This window comes from Otolemur garnettii, unplaced genomic scaffold (assembly GCF_000181295.1).
Source record: "Otolemur garnettii isolate 467f Iridium unplaced genomic scaffold, OtoGar3 scaffold00015, whole genome shotgun sequence".
Classification (NCBI taxonomy): Eukaryota; Metazoa; Chordata; class Mammalia; order Primates; family Galagidae; genus Otolemur; species Otolemur garnettii.
In genome coordinates, this window is record NW_003852410.1 from 8,677,343 (window position 1) to 8,695,798 (window position 18,456).

An 18,456-nucleotide genomic window follows, 5' to 3' on the forward strand; every position below is an offset into this window, starting at 1 on the left:
TTTCAATCTTAAACTTGTGGGGATACAATTTTCCCAGCACCATTTATTGAATAGGGATTCTTTCTCCTAGTGTGTATTGCTCTCTACTTTGTCAAGATCAGATGGCAATATGTGGATGGTTTTATATCGGGGTTCTCTGTTCTGTTCCATTTGGTCTGTATCTTATCCAAAAGACACTTGCACTAGAATGTTTATTGCAGCATATTTCACAATTGTGAAGATGCAGAATCAACTGAAGGTCCCATCAATTCATGCATGGATTAATAAATTGTGGTATGTGTGTACCATGGAGTACTACTCAGTCATAAAAATTAATTAATATGTTTTGCAACAATCTGGATGAAAGTGGAGACCATTCTGCTAAGTTAAATAGTACAAGAATGGAAAAGTAAATATATTCACTATCATATAGGCATTAACTAATCGTACTCGTGTGCACAGATGGAAATCAAGCAGGTGGGAAGGCTGGGGAGCAGATGAGAGAAATCATATCTAACAGGTACAGTGTACACTATCTGAGCAATGGGCACATTTATAACTTGACTCAAGCAGTACAAAAGCAATCCATGTGACCAAAACATTACACCCATAATACTCTGAAATAACAAACAAACAAACAAAAAATGTTGGATATTTTCCAGATATTTTTCTATTATTGATTACTAGTTTAATTCTGTTATAGTCAGAGAATATATTCTGTATTATTTCAATTCTTAAAATTGGCTTTGGACTGTTTTATCACCCAGAATACGATCTGTCTTAGTCGATGAACGATTATAAACTTGAATATGGAGCTGGTGAACTTAGAAGGAATATTACAGGCCACAGGACTCTTTCCTTGTCTATAGCCTAAAGCCAACCTAAAGCAGTCCTCTGTGTTCCCCTTGCACTGTGCCACTCAAGGTGATAACCATTAGCCACATGCAGGTAACAATAATAAACTCTAGATTGAATATGAAAACCAACTGTGTGAAGATGCACTAGAGGACTGCCGAAGGCAGGCGTATTTCTATTAATACGTGTTCATCAATATGTAAATACATATAACTGTAGGAAGGCATCTGGGTATGAGATAATGGTGAGATTTGTGAATGAGCTTTACATGCTATGAACGTCAAATAAATGAGGAGGCCATTGCTGTTCTTTCATATCTTTAGGAAATATTTAAAGTCCTCTGCCATCTGGTATCACCTACTCTCGCTTCAAGATATAAACCCACAGCTCCTGTCAAATACTGGGTCTTCATCCTCTGTTCCGGTAAGCCAGAGCCTGTCCCCTTAGCTTTTTTGCACCATCTCGTCCTTTTGGAACATTCCCCTCTGTCTTCAGTTTTTCACTCTTCAGTCGCACCTCCTCCAGGAAGCCTGGTTGATCTGCCAATTTGAATCCTCCTAAACATCTACAGCTCATTTGACATACATAGCATAACAGTTTTGGGTCATCCAGTCCATTGTTTCCTTATGTTTTGGCTTAATTCATATGCTGTTAACCAATTTTTGCACGAATGCACATTTTGTCTTTTATTTCCAGAGGTGCTGGGAATTATGGAATAAAACAATTATAAGTCAGCAATATATTCACTTTCAAAAAGGCTGTAAGACACATTTATTCGATTATACCTAGGTTAACCCGTTTATGACTCTAAGCTAACAGGGATTAATTTCTGTACATTTCCTTTTCTATGTGCCATGGAAATCTTAAATCTTTTAAATCTTTTAAAAAAATCTTTAAAACAATTGTAAATCTTTAAAAAATCTTTAAAACAATTGTAAATCAGCAATATATTCACTTTCAAAAAGGCTGTAAGACTCATTTATTCGATTATACCTAGGTTAACCTGCTTATGACTCTAAGCTAACAGGGATTAATTTCTGTACATTTCCTTGTCTATGTGCCATGGAAATCTTAAATCTTTTTTTTTTTTTTTTTGAGACAGAGCCTCAAGCTGTCCCCCTGGGCAGAGTGCCGTGGCATTACAGCTCACAGCAACCTCCAACTCCTGGGCTCAAGCGAGTCTCCTGCCTCAGCCTCCCAAGTAGCTGGGACCACAGGCGCCCGCCACAATGCCCGGCTATTTTTTGGTTGCAGCCGTCATTGTTGTTTGGCAGGTCCGGGCTGGGGATTCGAACCTGCCACCTTAGGTGTACGTGGCTGGCACCTTAGCCGGTTGAGCTATAGGCGCCGAGCTAAATCTTTTAAAGCTTAAAAAAAAATCTTTTAAATCTTAACTCAGCCTCCATCCAGTGTTTCCCTGAATGTGCTCATACTGGGCTGAATTCCCCTCATTCTCTGTCCACCGTTAGTCCCAAACATAATCAACCATGGACACTACTTATATAAAGAATACCTTATCAGCATTATTTTATGTACCCCATTTCTAAACCTCGTTACAATATGCAAGTTAAGTGGAGTTACCTCATTTTATTGATGAGGCTCAGATATATTAACATCGAAATTCAGAAAGTGGCTCAATTAGGATGGGTACACAGGCCCGCTTGGCTCCAATATCCATAAAGGCTCTCAAAATATGTCTAACCCTCCTGCCAATGGCAATGGGAATATTTTTTGGATTCTCTAAGAGCAGTCTAAGGACAGTTGAGGGTCCTCAAGTTCCCTTCAGGGAGTCCAATTATACATGTATGAGACCCGATTTTCTTCATATTTATTTCAAATTAATACAGGGATGCAAATTTTTAGGTTACTTTGCTCTCCCTTTTGAAGTTCCAGTTGAAAAAGAGCCCCTGACCGAGGGGGTGTGTTACACACCCTCACACTGTGCACATTAGGTCAGATCCCACCTCATGCCCTCCCTCTTTCTGCCACTTGTCCTCTTCCCTCCCCACTTCTGCCTTCCCCTACCCCCAGACTAGACTCTATTTATGCTTTATTGTTCATATATTATACTTCAACCAAAACAACCTAGCATGGCAGATGGGTTACAGAAGCACCTAGGAGAATCCTGCTTTCCTCTATTCAAACAGACATTAAAAAGAATTGGAAAAAAAAATAAACAATGCCACTCTTTTCATTAATTTTTTTTTTAATTTGGGAAAACACAGTCAGTTTTCTTAAAATACGTTAGTTGTGTTAACATGCACTGATTGTGGTGTTGTCGTTTTAAATTAAGTACTAAGTTAAATTCTCAGATTCGATTTATAGCATTGTATACGTTGGTGGGATACATGAACAAAAACTCTTTGAGGTATTCGATAATTTTTCAGGGTAAAAAGGAGCCCTGAAACCAACAGTTTGAGAACTCCTGCATTTGACAAGCAGAGACATTCTCAAATAAATGAATTCACTTAAGCAACATTTCTCACCAGTAAATGTGAGCAATATTCCTTGATGAATAAAAATGTAACCGCAACATTTTACCCCCAGTGGCACCATAGGAGACCTGAATTGCATTTCAGTATGTTGCCCTTGCTGTGACTCTTTCTTTTATGGCTTAAAGTTTCTCTCAGGGTAAGGACCTTGTACCCCTCCCCCTGTAACTCCTGTATTAATTCCCGTTGACCGTTATGTACAGTATGTTCTCAATGTGCTCCCTTGAAAAATTACAGTAACCTATTTTATCAGAACTACCAGATGAAGGAAAGAAACAAAACTGTTGAATTTATCTTAAGGGACACTCAGGGAATTGAGGGTATCAATATCAGTTCTGTCTAGGACAATTAAGCAGACTATTGCTCTACTGTGAAATTACCTTATCTGGTGTGTTCATTTTTTGGTCATTCTGTCCTTTAAGCCTCTTTGCAGGGCTGAATATTATCTAGCGATCGCATATACATAGCACACCCGTGGGGAATTAGTATGCTGGGCTGCAAGATGCTTCTGTATTCACTTACTGATGACCTTAGAGATACTCAAACACCATTTGCAGTGTCATCAAGCCTGCAGTTTTGCCTTTAGAGCCAAAGGACTGTAGCATACAAGGTCTAGACATATTGTCTTACACGTAATTTGAAGAAGAGGAATGAGCTCTTTTGGACTCAGTAGTCAGGTGACCCATTTAGAAAACAGAAAGTGAATTAAGTCAGTTGTTCATCCCGCTGTTTTCATTTGTGACATGGGTTGTGGAAAACGTGCAGAAAGAGTATCTGAATAATTGATGGATTTTTTTCCCCTTACCTATTCACAGTATTAAAATGTCATAATAGCAGGACAATTAACATAATGTAGCAGAAAGAACAGTTCTAGTCATAGCTGTGATTCCCTCTCGTTGTAGAACCTTGAATAAATTATTTTATATTTCTAGGCCTTACTTTTTAATTATAAAAAATTTTTATTTATAAATATCGAAGGCTTAGCCTCAACAGTTCCTTCCAGCTCAAGGATTATTGGATTCTATGAAATACGGCCTTGTTTACTGCTCATATATTGTATTTCCTAATGATGAAGATGGTTTATTCTCATAACACCTGGTATATATTGAAGAAATTATACCAAAGGTATTCAATATCAGGTTCTTTAGTCCATACTTCATTCTTCCAAATGATGACTATAATTCCAGTCATTTGTTTGTGCAAAAAGAAAGTGACTATAAAGACACAATGAAGTGGAAAGATGAATTATTATCAAGTGAATTAAATTCATCTTATATTTCCCTTTTCTTTCATCAAAGATAAGTGCCTTAGTACTCTCATTCTACTTAGTCTGTGTAGACTGGCTGCAATGCCTGATATAACAGCAAGCTGTCAGCTTTCCAGAGAGGTAGGAACACCCTCCCCTGCATGTAATAAAATTTCAGCTTCACTATACACTTGGAAATGGCCTAAGCATAGACCAACGGTTCTCACAGTGCGGTCCCTGGAAAACAGCATCACTGTTACTTGGGAACATAACAGAAATGCATTTTCTTGGGTCCCACTCTGGACCTAATAAATCAAAACCTCCTGAGATAGAGCCCAGCATTCTGCATTTTTTTTTTTTTTTTTGGAGACAGAGCCTCAAGCTATTCCCCTGGGTAGAGTGCTATGGCATCACAGCTCACAGCAACCTCCAACTCCTGGGCTCAAGCGGGTCTCCTGCCTCCGCCTCCCAAGTAGCTGGGACCACAGGCGCCCGCCACAACACCAGGCTATTTTTTGGTTGCAGCCATCATTGTTGTTTGGCGGGCCCAGGCTGGATCCGAACCTGCCACCTTAGGTGTATGTGGCTGGCGCCTTAGCTGCTTGAGCCACAGGCACCAAGCCAGTATTCTGCATTTTAAAAAGACTTTCAAGTTATTCTGATGCACACTGAAATTCCAGAACCTCTTGCATTGGAATCTAGCCCTGCGTCCCACTGTGTAAACTTCAATCAGTTACGTTCATTTCTCTGTGAATAAGTTTCAGTATCCATGAACTAGGTAGTTGTGGGAGGGAAATGGAATGTCCTCTTGGCTCTAACTCCAAAATATATTTCAAATGTCTCTGTTTCTTTTTCTACATTGAGTCCTAGCCACCAGCATCTCTTCACCTAGACAGTGGCAATGGCTTCCTCACTGGGGTCCTGCATTTGGGCTTGATGTCCTATCATCTCTTCACCAGAGTGATCTTTTAAAAAGCATGGTTGAAACAGAGTCTCACTCCTTCCTGAAATCCTCTAACAGCTCCCCACTGTACTCAGACTAAAACTGAACCTCTGTGCCTGGCTTACACGGTGCGACACAGTCTGTCACCTTCCCGTGTATCACACCTCTGTCCCCTTGCTGACTGTGATTTAGTTACACTGACTTCTTTTTTTTTTTTTTTTTTCCGAGACAGAGCCTCAAGCTGTCCCCCTGGGTAGAGTGCCGTGGCATTACAGCTCACAGCAACCTCCAAATCCTGGGCTCAAGCGAGTCTCCTGCCTCCGCCTCCCAAGTAGCTGGGACCACAGGCGCCCGCCACAATGCCCGGCTATTTTTTGGTTGCAGCCATCATTGTTGTTTGGCGGGTCCGGGCTGGGGATTCGAACCCGCCACCTTAGGTGTACGTGGCTGGCACCTTAGCCGGTTGAGCTATAGGCGCCGAGCCGTTACACTGACTTCTTTGCTGCATCTTCAGCAAGTCCAGTAGTTTTCTGCCCCAGGACCTTTGCACTTCCTTACATTCTGCCAGGAATATACTTCTCCTTGAAAGCTTGGCTCATTTTTATCCTTCAGCTTTCAGCTCAAAGACCAATCCTCAGACAAGGTTTCCCTGACCACCTTATCATAAGAAGCCTTTCCCAGGCTCTCAAGTACTCTTAATAATAAAACCTAATTATGTTTTTTATAAGTCTTACTACAATATGGAGTTTTCTGGTTCATTTATTTGCTTAATAGTATATTGTCTGTTAACATCCAGTAAAATGTTAGGTCCTCAGAGGCGGGGATTTTTGTCTTATAGCCCTAGCGACTAACAGTCCCTTTCACATGGTACACTATCAAAACAATATTTGTTGAACAAGTAAATAACATATTAAAGTCCTTTTGGAAACACGGTGTACAGCACACCTCTTGAGGGTGGGACACTAGTATAATAGGGACTTTATCTAACAAATGCACTCTGTGTAACCTAATTCTTTGTACCTCAATCAATCCCAAACAATTAAAAAAAAAAGTCATTTTGGAAAATTTCTACTTTTAGGAACAAAGACCCATAGTATTTATCTTTGAAAATAGATCAATCTGTTAGGGAGTTTTTAGTGTTCCCCCAAAGATTCTAAGAGCAGATTAAAACAAGAACACACTGGCCAAGTACAAGTTATAGCAAAAATACCTGGGGAAGATGTGGTAGAGTAGAAGTATTTTATGTTTGAATCTATTTCAGTTCTTTCTATACACCAGACATGAGTAACACATGCTCATCTAGAGACATGGCCACAGTAGGAACATAGTCCCTTGCATTACTCAGGTACGTGGAAGGTAGGAGAAACGGAATCGTGCCCAGCTGGACTTCAGAAGAAGGTGAAATGTCTTTAACACAGGAAGAAAAAAGTGATCATTTTCTCAAGCCTGAATGGGAGGGGAGTGGGCACATACGTGGTTGCTGAAGGGGGGAGTTGATGAATGGAATGAAATAACTAAGAACTAAAATAAAAAAAAGAGAGAGAGAGCGCAAAGCAGGTTTCTCAGCTCAAACTCACAGTTTATAATTCCTGAGCACAGCACATAGTAATGCTGTAAGAGTCTGTCTCGTCATCAAAGACAGAATGTTCATGGATAAGTGGCCGGGGCTACTTTCTCCCCCTTTGTGATCTCCACAGTGATTTTAATTATAATAATTCATTTAAATTGGAAATACAGCATTGGGAAAACCTAGACCAAAAACATGAGGGGGGGGAAACTGACAGGCAAGCACTTATGTATAATTAAGCTCTCCTGTGACAACGAAAACAATTAGATAATTTCTGTGTCACTGATACGCTGGCTGAGGAAAAACAAAAGGATAAACATAGATTCAATATCCGAGTGCTAGGAAAGTCAACTGGTCTGACAGGTCTCTAAGGCTGAGCATGGCTGACAACTGAGGTGAAGCAGAGTTATCGTCAGAAGGCAGAAGATTCCCCCCATGCGTGGCTGCAGATAACTCCATTTCCAAAGGAAATATTGTTAGAACCTGATTTTCATCTCCTGGGCAGGATCTCTGAAAAAAACATTTCCCCTCACAAGGCTGGGGGCGGATGACAAAGCAGATTCTCCAGACCAGTCAACTCTGGAGTACTCTATTTCCAGTTCAGGGCCCCTCTGACCCTCTAGAAAGCACCACTGCGCCAGCTGCCGGTTAGAAGAACATTTCACATCTTTGTAACCCATTGAAAGCAGGTATTTTACTTAAAGAGAACATCATGAAAGTGAACATGACTTTATTTAATTCGTTGAGCAACTCAAATAACCTTTAGGAACAATGACCACTGTATTGGAAAGTCTCCTTAACTAAGGAAAGAAGAGAACACATTGGCTAATTACCTGAATATTTTCAGATGGTCCCTACCTGACATAGAAAAAAAATAATGATTACACAGCTGAGAAATAATGAACCCTAAACTGCTAAAAAAAAATACATAGCAATTACATCTCACTGAACAAATCCGTAACTTTCTTCTGTTTTCCCCAGTCTAAATTTAGTGTGGTGTCCTTGGCTTTTCAACCCATCAAATAAGATAGCCACAGCCACAGTTTAAGAAACATATCAAATATTAGGTCTGTCATTTGGCAGGAGTAGTTAGTTCTTTATTATTCTTAAGGAAAATAGAATGATTAAAGGGAATTAATAGCTATTTAAAGGGATTTAAATAGCTAATGCCCAGCTCATCGAGTGAAGTATTTCTAGACCTCTGTGAGCTCTCCAGACACATGTGCTGCATCAGAAGGATGAAAGTCCAAAATGCAGAGGGTCATGTGGGGAGGTTGCTAAAGGCTGGTAGACATTAGAACTCTACACTCAATCCAGTCAAGGATTTCTTCTTCTTTTTTTTTTCTTAAGTTTTATTTTCTACCCGGAGACATTGACTTCAAACTAACGGAACCAACATTTCCCCAACCAAGCTTTTAAAAAACTTAATGTGATATATGAACAGAATTCTTCAGCCATATATTAAAACTAAAATGCTTTGGAGGAAGGCTTGGTGGAATAAATAGATCTTTGTGGTATATTGGTTATTTCAAGGAAGAAGAACATTTAAAGCTTGTGTTGTAATTTGCCCCTACAGAACTATTGTCACCATTTCAACAGGCATTGCTGTTTATTTAAACCTTTCCTAAATAATTATCAGTCTATAATATTTGTTTTCTGTATCCCAGACAGATGGGATGTGGGCATGCTCCAACTTGGCAGAACTCAATTTGTTTTCAAAATGCCTATCCAATGAAATTCTTTTCTGGATTTCAAATCAATGTCCTAACTGGGTTTCCAAGATGGGCTCAACAATGACCATGTGCTAGAGCTTCTGCATTTATATTATGATTGCATCAATGCTGATGATTTGATCGGAATAGGAGCAGCTGCACACAAAGTCTTTGGGGCGAGAGAGATTCGTCACGTTCCACTCTGATAGGAACTAAATTTGGACAGTGGCATTTCGAAATGTTCACGGTATTACATTAAATTGCCACCAAATAGGAGCAATTACAAAGGATTAACACAAGCCCCAAATCAAAATTCTAATGAAGAAGAGCATAGAGCTTTAAACAAAAATAAATCAGGAGGAGGAATAACAAAACGTTTCCTGTGTCAGGTTAACAGCTTGATGGGAAGAAGAAAAACAGACATCTCTGCAAGTGTGTTCACACTAAGACTCACCCCCTAAACACATCAGCCTAATTCCTTCCTCTCTGCTCCATCAACATCCTTGCCCCCATTTCACTCTCCACATTCAGAATCATCCAGGGAATGTTAATTGGGTAGCAAACCAAGGGTTTTTTAATACCAAGAAGTGCTGTGGTACTGCAAATGATAAACTGGAATCACAAACTTACCGTAAAAAGTTAGCTGTCCCCTTGCTACATTCTTCCCTCTGGAATTTTCAGCCACACATTCATATAAACCAGCATCTTCCTGCTGAAAATTCGGAATTTCAAGAATCCCATTGGACTTGTGTCTTCGCGCTTTCCTTGCTATTGGCTTGCTGTCAGCTCTTCTCCAGGTAATAGTTGGTACCGGGCTGATAGAAAGAAGGAAAAGGAGTGAACCACATGGTAGGAAAGTGTATCTTTTATTTGAACCTATCCTCCTGACCACCCTTTCCTTCCTGGTTCTAAACATAAAAGCTCGCTTGAGACAGTGCTTCCCAGAATTCATTCATTCCCGCGTCACTATTGTGATTTTAACTATATCCTGCATCACTCGTATTATTATCTACTTAGCGTTTTTCTTAAAATCAGGTAATTTTTAACCAAGGTGATCTATCACCAGTATAGTATTATCATTTAAATGAGAACAGATTTGTACGTTTGTTATATTTTTTCAATATATGTTTCTCTAAATCTTCAATATGAAAATAAAAATGTCCATGTGCATTTGTGGCAATGAAAGACGGCTGTAAATTCTTTCACTTTCCTCCCATTGAGATGAGGTCTCTGCTGTTGAACCTTGTGAGTGTTTTTGACCATCTTAACTCACATTATGAAACAAGGCAGAAGTGATGTGTCAGGATCCAAGCTCAGGAGTTAAGAAGCTGGCACCTTGTACTTTCTGTCTCTTGGAACACATGCTCCCTGGGAGCCCTGAGCTTTCCTACCAGAAGTGTGAATATCTTGAGACTGCCATGCAGGAGAGGCTGTTTTAAAGAAGGTTCCCAGTTGACAATCCCAGTGAGATCAGCCTTCCTACATTCCCACCAAACACCAGAAATGCAAGACTCTCATGAGCTTCCCAGACCCATTTGTCTGTCGGCCGAATATCAAGTAATACCACGTAAAGCAAGAGAACCATCCAGCTAAGCCTTGCTGATTAACCTGCACATTGTGAGATATAATAAAATGTTGGTTGGTTGTTCTTTTGAAGTTCGTTTCGCAGCAATAGATGATAGAAACAACAGATTTTTATAAATCTTCTGTGCATGCACCTTACTATGAGAAACACCCAAATAATGAATAAATGAGAGTAGAAATAAAAAGCTCACACAACTTGGGAGATACCACCTAATTGTTGACATACAGGAAGGGTGACTCAAGGTACACTGCTTCTGACAACATGGTTATTCTCCTTGCCGTTACTTATGTATTTAAATATGGAGAATCATGCGAACTCAGGAGTCCACGTGGAGACTTTACTTAAAATAGTGAAATAAATAAAGAAGCAGCCTGTGGGGTCTTTATGTCCTCTCAAGGCACCTATAATCCTGCTGCCAGAACTACTTAGAACACATCTGAAATTGCAAGGGGGAGCATCCTTGAGTCTGCAAATCAATGGTTAGCGAGCTAACCACAGCTTTTACGATTGTGGCTTCCTACCAGAGGATACGATTATTTACTTATTTATTTTTTCACAAAAACACACACAGAGAAGCAATTAGACTAAAGACTTGCTAATCTTCTTTGGAAAACCTGAGATGGTATTTAAAACATTAAATCCATCAACTCTACTTTACTTGTTTTGGAAGAATTTAAGTTCATTAGCCAGACATGAACTCAAAACACAGAAAGGGCTCTATCAAAAACACATTACGGGCGTCTTTACATCTGGTGAAATATACACTTAATACACGCCTTTTAAAAACAACTGTACTTAGACATAGTCTTTCTGCTCTTAAGTGGGCAATGATGATACCTTTCAGAGCAGGAAGTGCATACCCAAACATTTCTGTGTAGACTGAGGAGCCCAATTTGTGTCTTTTGTTTGTATTCTAGCGCCATTCAAGCAGCATGAATAGAGTCTAATTCACAGCCCCCTTTGAAGTGTGAACAATATGAATTTTGCTCCCTTTATCCACAGAAGATTTTCTAAGGGATCTCCTTACAAAGTTCACCAATACATACCTAGACTATGCAGTCACCTGCTTTTACCTTTCCGTGATGAATTTTACATATACACATACAAATACTTATGCATATACCAATGCATTACAATTTAAAAAATGACCCTATTACACTGTTTTCAATCTGCTTTTTTTCTCATAGCAATAAATCATAGGGATTTTCTCTGTCTTACATCTTGTTTTACGACTTGACTCTTAATGTCCGTATAGTGTTCAATTCTATAGCTATGTCATAATTTATTTAATGTGGTTAAGTTTTCAGGACATAACACTTTACCACTGTACTGTACCAAAGTAAAGATACTGCTACAGTTTATATTTCCATGACTTGGGAACACACAGAAACCAAAACAACCTTTCTATTAGAGCTGATAGTAAAATGAAAAAAGGAACCTCTTTCCTCTATGCTATAAAATGCAAAACAGTAAGAGAACTGAGAACTGATTACATGCTGAGACAAGGATTGGGCAAGAGTCAGCGTTGCTTCCTTGGTCAACATTTGGGCATAGGATAAAGACAGGGATTTGGGGCTCGGTGCCTGTGGCTCAAGTGGCTAAGGCGCCAGCCACATACACCTAAGGTGGTGGGATCGAATCTAGCCCAGGTCCACCAAAACAACAATAATGGCTGCAACCAAAAAATAGTCAGGCATTGTGGCAGGCATTTGTGGTCCCAGCTACCTGGGAGGCTGAGGCAGGAGACTCACTTGAGCTCAGGAGTTGGAGGTTGCTGTGAGCTGTGATGCCACAGCACTCTACCCAGGGGGACAGCTTGAGGCTCTGTTTCAAAAAAAAAAAAAAACAGAGATTTGGTAATGGACTAGCTAGAAAGACGGGGATGAGGGTTGAGACTGACATGGATCATTAAAATCACAGATGTAAAAATTCTCACTTCAGGACGGCACCTGTGGCTCAAAGGAGTAGGGTGCTGGCCCCATATACCAGAGGTGGCAGGTTCAAGCCTGGCCCCGGCCAAAAACTGCAAAAAAAAAATTAAATAAATAAAAAAATTAAAAAAAATTCTCACTTCAGATGACACTTCATTTCTGTTTATGCCAAACCTTTTCTGCTGGCTACTGGCAAATAAAAATCCCAACTGATCTGCATTCCATTCTCTTCATGCCCTCTGACAGACACTCTATGGAAAAGTTAACTAGTTCCCAAGCAGGCTTTTTAAAAGATAATCTAGAGTGAATAACATAGTTGTAAATAATTGTCAGACAAATCTGTAAAACAGACTCTCTTAGAAAATATCAGTTCACACCTATCTCTGGCCAAAGCAGAAGGGAATCCAAAGTGGAGAGAAGAGCCTGACAATTTAAAAAGAAATTCAAGAAACGTTTGATGTGTCCTCTGTAAATGGCCCAGAATGAAAGTCCGTATTTTTTCAAATACTCAGCTTGACTGTACCTTAAATAAAGGCCATTGTTTTCCTGTCATCCCGGGTTAGACAGCATGCACATTACAGGTCAGAATAATAGAACAAAATCCTTTTGCAGAATTGCCCATTCTCCTCTCCTTGTGGCCACGCCAATCGTGGCAGCCTAATCCCTCTTGCACCATTTCACGCCCTCCCTCCATAGAGAAGGAAGAATCAGAGATGTACACACAGAATTACAAAGAGCAAGGCTTGACCTGACTGTCACTGTGAACAGCGCCAGGAAAATTCTGTACCGGCCCATGCTGCGGGGAGGACGCGGAGGAAGAGAAACCAGAACTTACTTTCCCAAAGCAAAACATTCCAGCTTCACCGTTGCTCCTTTTGCGGTCGGGACCGTTTCTGGGAACTGTACTTCTATTTTTGGCTCATATTCACCCATCACGCCTGTGAATAAACAAAAAGGCTAAGCCTTGGAGATTCGTTTCAAATGTATATAAGCATTTTTCTGTTAATGAAGTATGTAGCTCTATAACATTATGGGTACAAGTAATTCCTTCTCTTAAAGCAGGTCCCCCCTCTAATGACCACGAATTGTGGCCCTTCCCCCAGTGACTGCTAGGGAAGAATTTGTACCACAGCACTACACCATCTACCTAGGATTAAATTCTTCATCATACAGCTTCACTTCTCAAAAATATATCTCAGGGTAGTCAGGGGAGAGGGGAAGGTGAAGAGGATAAAGACCTTATCACTTGGAAAATCAAATACATTTTCTTCTTGGAAGTATACTGCAGAAAAAGCTCTAATATTTAAAAGTGCTTTTAAACATACCTACATGCTTTACTACCTCTAAATATTAAAAAAATTTTTTTTTTCTCAGTGATCATTCTGTAGCCACAATTTTTACTTTCCCTTCCAAGGCCCATTGGAATTAACCATAAATTAGTATACGTGAGGTGATATCATAGGCCTGTAGTTTTATTATATTCTGGAATAATGAAAAAATAATAATGGGAAACAGCTCCGGAAAACAACCTTTAAGTTATACCTACCTTGCCAATGGCACACTTATCTTAATGGTCATATTCTCCCAATTTTTCCATATCCTGGAAAATGTACAGTTATGGCCAAGGAAACATAGCCCAAAAAAGTAAGTCTATGTTTTATCACTAACCACTTATCAACTATTTCTTATCAGCACGTGACCAATCCCATCTACCATTGCTCTAATTGTTATAGTACATTTATTTCTCTTCCATCTCTAGTCATTTTCTTCGAACTCTGATTCAACAGTGTCAGAAAGAGTTTGGAATTATCTAGCTTGCTATGAAAAGATAGGACTCTCCATTTTGTCTCACCTTCCCATGGTCAGAGAAAAGAGAGACTGAACCTCAGGAGAAAAGGTTAAACACAAGGAATGGATGTGGAAATGTACAATAACCAAGAGAAACGATTTCACTCATTTTGCAGAGGTGACCCTTAACCTCCGGTGTTTCAGAGTTTGTGGTGCATCCAGAGTATCTCCTCAAACTGTGAAAAAAAAAAAAGGGGGAACTGACCCTGAGTTTCAGATGACTTACAGTCCAGCAAGGTTTCTTGTGAGGTACATTGTCAAAAGTCCAAATCTAAACAAAATTGGTTGTTTTCTTCCTCTCCTAGGATGACAGGGAGTGTTGGATTTGGAAGGGACCTTTGAAATAATTTAATTCATTGTCTTAATCTCGGTCCCAGTTCCCTAATGAAGGCATGTTTCTGAAGAGAGGACCCACAGGTAGCAACCTATATGGGAAGTGATGCTTACCCTTCCTGAGGTTAAGACTTCCCGTGCTCCTCACCACTGCAATGAGTAACACTGTTAAACGAGATTAAAATATACTAACGGAATCCATGCTGGCAGTGTTTAGAAACAAAATCGTTCCTCCTTTTTTGACCAATCTCTCTCACCTTTGGTTGGGTTTGCCTTACGTTGAGCATTTGCACATAACTAGTCCGGTAAGGATGGAGTGCCTTCTAACAAGGGCATTCACACACAGCTGCCAAACTTGCTAACAAACAGCCCAGACAGGTGACTCATCATCCCAGAAATATCAGTAGTATGACTCTGAGTGCAGCCAGAAAGTTAACACCTTTTAGTGCTGGGTATGTGGCTGTAAAATCTGAGAGCAGTGTTAATTACAAAAAGAACCGCCCCTGAGAGAAGAGGTCTTTCATCCTCCCAGGAAATTAAGATACTAGTCTGCATTGCAGAGTATCACGTGTTGGCGGAGTTAAGACAATAATACAAGGGGCAAGGATGTCTTAGAAGTGATTGGGTTTTTTCCCTAGCCTCCATCTTTCTAAAAACACCACATATAAATTGTGTCTCTGTGGTCCAGTCATGAAAATTACATCAAGGAGAAAATATATCTTGCACAATTCTTGTTCTGAGGAACTGAAATATCACTGGCAATGCAGAGATGCAATGTCCCAGATCCCTGAACTGTTATCTCCTCGCCCTCAAACCCTAAGGCCCAGCCTGCAAACTCACCTTCCCAGGACCCTTTACCTGCTTACTGCTGCCCTCTGACCCCATGCCCTATCTTCTAGCCTGTGGTGGTCTTTAAATGACCAGACAGCAACAAAACTCTTTCTGCTTCAGTCTCACTGTTACCCGTATTATTTTTTTAAAACAACATTTTTTTAGGTAGCATTTACATACCAAAAAGTTCACTTAAGTGTATAAGCCAATATGATTTTTAGCGAATTTGCTGAGTTGTGCAACCATCACCACAATCCAGTTTTAGGCATTTCCGTCACCCCACTAGGATCCCTCATAGCTGTTTATAGCTCATGCCTGTTACCAGTCCCAGCCTCAGGCAAGCTCTCATCTGCTTTCCCTCTACACACATTTGTCCTTTCCGGATATTTCATAGGAACAGAATCACACAATATTGGTCTTTTTTTGGTCTGGCTTTTTCACTTGGCATAATGTTTGCAAGGTTCAGTCACATTACAACATGTACCAGTGATTTGTTCCATTTATTGCAGTTCCACTGCCTGGATATACCGAGTTCTCTCTGTGTCTATCTATCTGGGGGCTGTATTCACTTCCTAGGGATGCTGTAACAAAGTAACACAAGTGCCTAAGCAAAAGAAATTTATTCCCTCACAGTTCTAGAGGCTAGAAGTCATAAAGGTGTTGACCAGGCCATGCCCTCTCCTGGACTTGGGGTGATCCTTCCTTCCTCGCCTCTTTCCAGCTCCTGGTGGGAGCTGTTCAACCTTTGGTCTTCCTTGCCTCGTGGCCTTGTCATGCCATCTGCCTCTGCTGTCACAGGGCATTCTCTGAGTGTGTCCTAGAACCACTGTCCTTTTAGAAAGACACTAGTCACACTGGGTTAAGGGCCCATCCTACTCTCCTCTCATCTCTTCACTAATTACATCGATAATCACTCTACTTCCAGATGAGGTCACTTTCCGAGGGATTGGGCATTAGGACTTCAACGTACCTTTTCAGGGGACCCACAGCACCAGTTGATGTATGTTCCAGTGGCTTTTACTTCTACCTATCACCAATAATTCTTCAATGGATGTTTACATGCAAGTTTTTGTGTGGACATGTTTTTACTTCTCTTGTGTTTCCCACAATTTTTACATGGGTGACTCTTTCTCATGCCTCAGCTAAACTGATGCCACCTGAGAGCAGTCGTTTCTGATCATCCTGTCCACAATAGGCCCCTACTGTACTTCTCACTTGAATATGATTTCCTCATGTTACTTATCTCAGTGAATAATCCACTCATGGGTCTGTGTGTTTAGCATTTGTCTTCCACACAGATGGTAAAACCTATAACACTAAATAATGTGTCTTTTGCTGAGTCATATCCCTAACTTCTATTTCGGACCCTTCACTTAATAGATATTCAGGAAATAACTACTGACATAAAACACTGTACCTGTAACCTTTAAGGCACCTCTTGAATAGTATCATCTTTTTGTGTCATCTTTATAGCTCTTTGTATACATGGTGTCTCTTCTTTTGTACTCTTACCTGTTTGAGGAATGTAAATCCTTCTATTCTTTTGTCTGTATCTCTCACAAATGCCAGTCCAGTACTGGGAATATGGGGGGAAATATACGAGTAGGAATTTGTAGAAAGGAAGAAAAGATATAGGAAGATGGGAGGTCTTTATACTGTGATAGGTGATAGTCATTTAATCAAACAAGTACTTCTTTCCACGCATGGATGTTACTTATAAAGTATGGTGGCTTCTAGCACAAGTTTACTCAACTAAGATTATCTTTTCCTAAAATGTTGTCTATAGGCTGTTTATCTGGTCACATGGAGCGATTTCTGGGTTGAGACATAGTAAGCCATATTTATGGATATAGCAATATGAATAACAGAGTCATCAGTATCAACAGGGTATATGACAGAAATTACAGTACAGAAGGAGATGGATCAGAGACAGCAGGGCATACTGTCACTGCAGTTAAAAGGATTTTCACTGTATATAAAGATTGTCCTATTATTAAAATCATAAAAATGAGGGAAGTGATTTTCTCCCGCTATATTATGGACATTTTTTTTGAACACCTGTGAACTGTTTCATTTAATTGGTTACATCTGGCACAGGCTATATTGTTATTTTACTATTTTTTTTTTCATTTTAACTATTTTGGCCATGACGTTCTGTGTTAAATTTAAGAGCTTTGTTGCCTGTTTTGTTTCTTAAGAAACCAAAGTCCCCTGAAAACAGGGCGTCATTAAAGCTCTTCCTCTGACCACCTGAATACTCTTGAAATTAATTGGTGTACAGCTGCTCTGAGGATGTACAGAAATATTAGGCTAAAAGAGTAAGGCCATAGATGGAATTGCTCCAGAACCCTTTTTCCATCATCAAACTATTTAAGTAGGTAGAAGATGTGAAGGCCTAGCCATGTCTTCAAAAAAAAAGGTAAAGAAGTGTGGAGCACATGAGATAGTCTACTTTGGGAGGTGCCTGTGGCTCAAAGGAGTAGGGCACCAGCCCCATATACTGGAGGTGGTGGGTTCAAACCTGGCCCCAGCCAAAAAACTGCAAAAAAAAAAAGATAGTCTACTTTAACCAGGGTATATAAACTCAGCAATACTCATTTTCTGCTGTATGAAATATCTGATTTGCCTATTGAAACATTTCCTTTCAATTCTAAATAGACACCTATAATCTTATATATAAAGTCAAAAAGAATTTTTAATTCATTAATATGTGTTGTCTGTTTTCTATTCTTTGGAATCAAAGAGCCACTATAATAATGAAAGTTACAGTACTTGAAACTTATACGTCAAATTTTTCAGAAAGCAGAGGCTTAGCTTCATTAATATTCCAATAAATTAACTCAGTAAATATTTATTTAATATGAAGCATAAGCCATAAATTGTGCCTGCGAGTGGGGGCATACTGTGGATGAAACAGCCCCAATTCTTATCTTCCTGACAGTTACAGGCTACTCTTTCTCAGTGCAGTGCACAGTCATGTGGCTGATTCAGGCAATGACTGTTGACTAATGAACTGAAAGAGTTGACTTCATGAAGATTACATGGCTAGAAATTCCTAGGTATTTTTCCTGAAGCAGTGGTTCTCAAACTTTAAGTCAACTGGAGGGCTTAAGTTTCTTTTTTTTTTTTTTTTT

The 18,456-nt window shown here is 39.8% G+C and overlaps 1 protein-coding gene across 1 annotated transcript in view; it reads right to left on the reverse strand.

The window, feature by feature from the left end:
- Window positions 1-18,456, reverse strand: part of CNTN4 (contactin 4) — a 566,875-nt gene that overhangs the window by 170,919 nt on the left and 377,500 nt on the right. The window contains exons 7-8 of the mRNA XM_003785487.3: window positions 13,146-13,248; window positions 9,425-9,609 (exon numbers count right to left, since the gene is read on the reverse strand). Of these exons, the coding sequence (XP_003785535.3) occupies window positions 9,425-9,609; window positions 13,146-13,248 (288 nt within the window). The remainder of the gene's footprint in view (window positions 1-9,424; window positions 9,610-13,145; window positions 13,249-18,456) is intronic.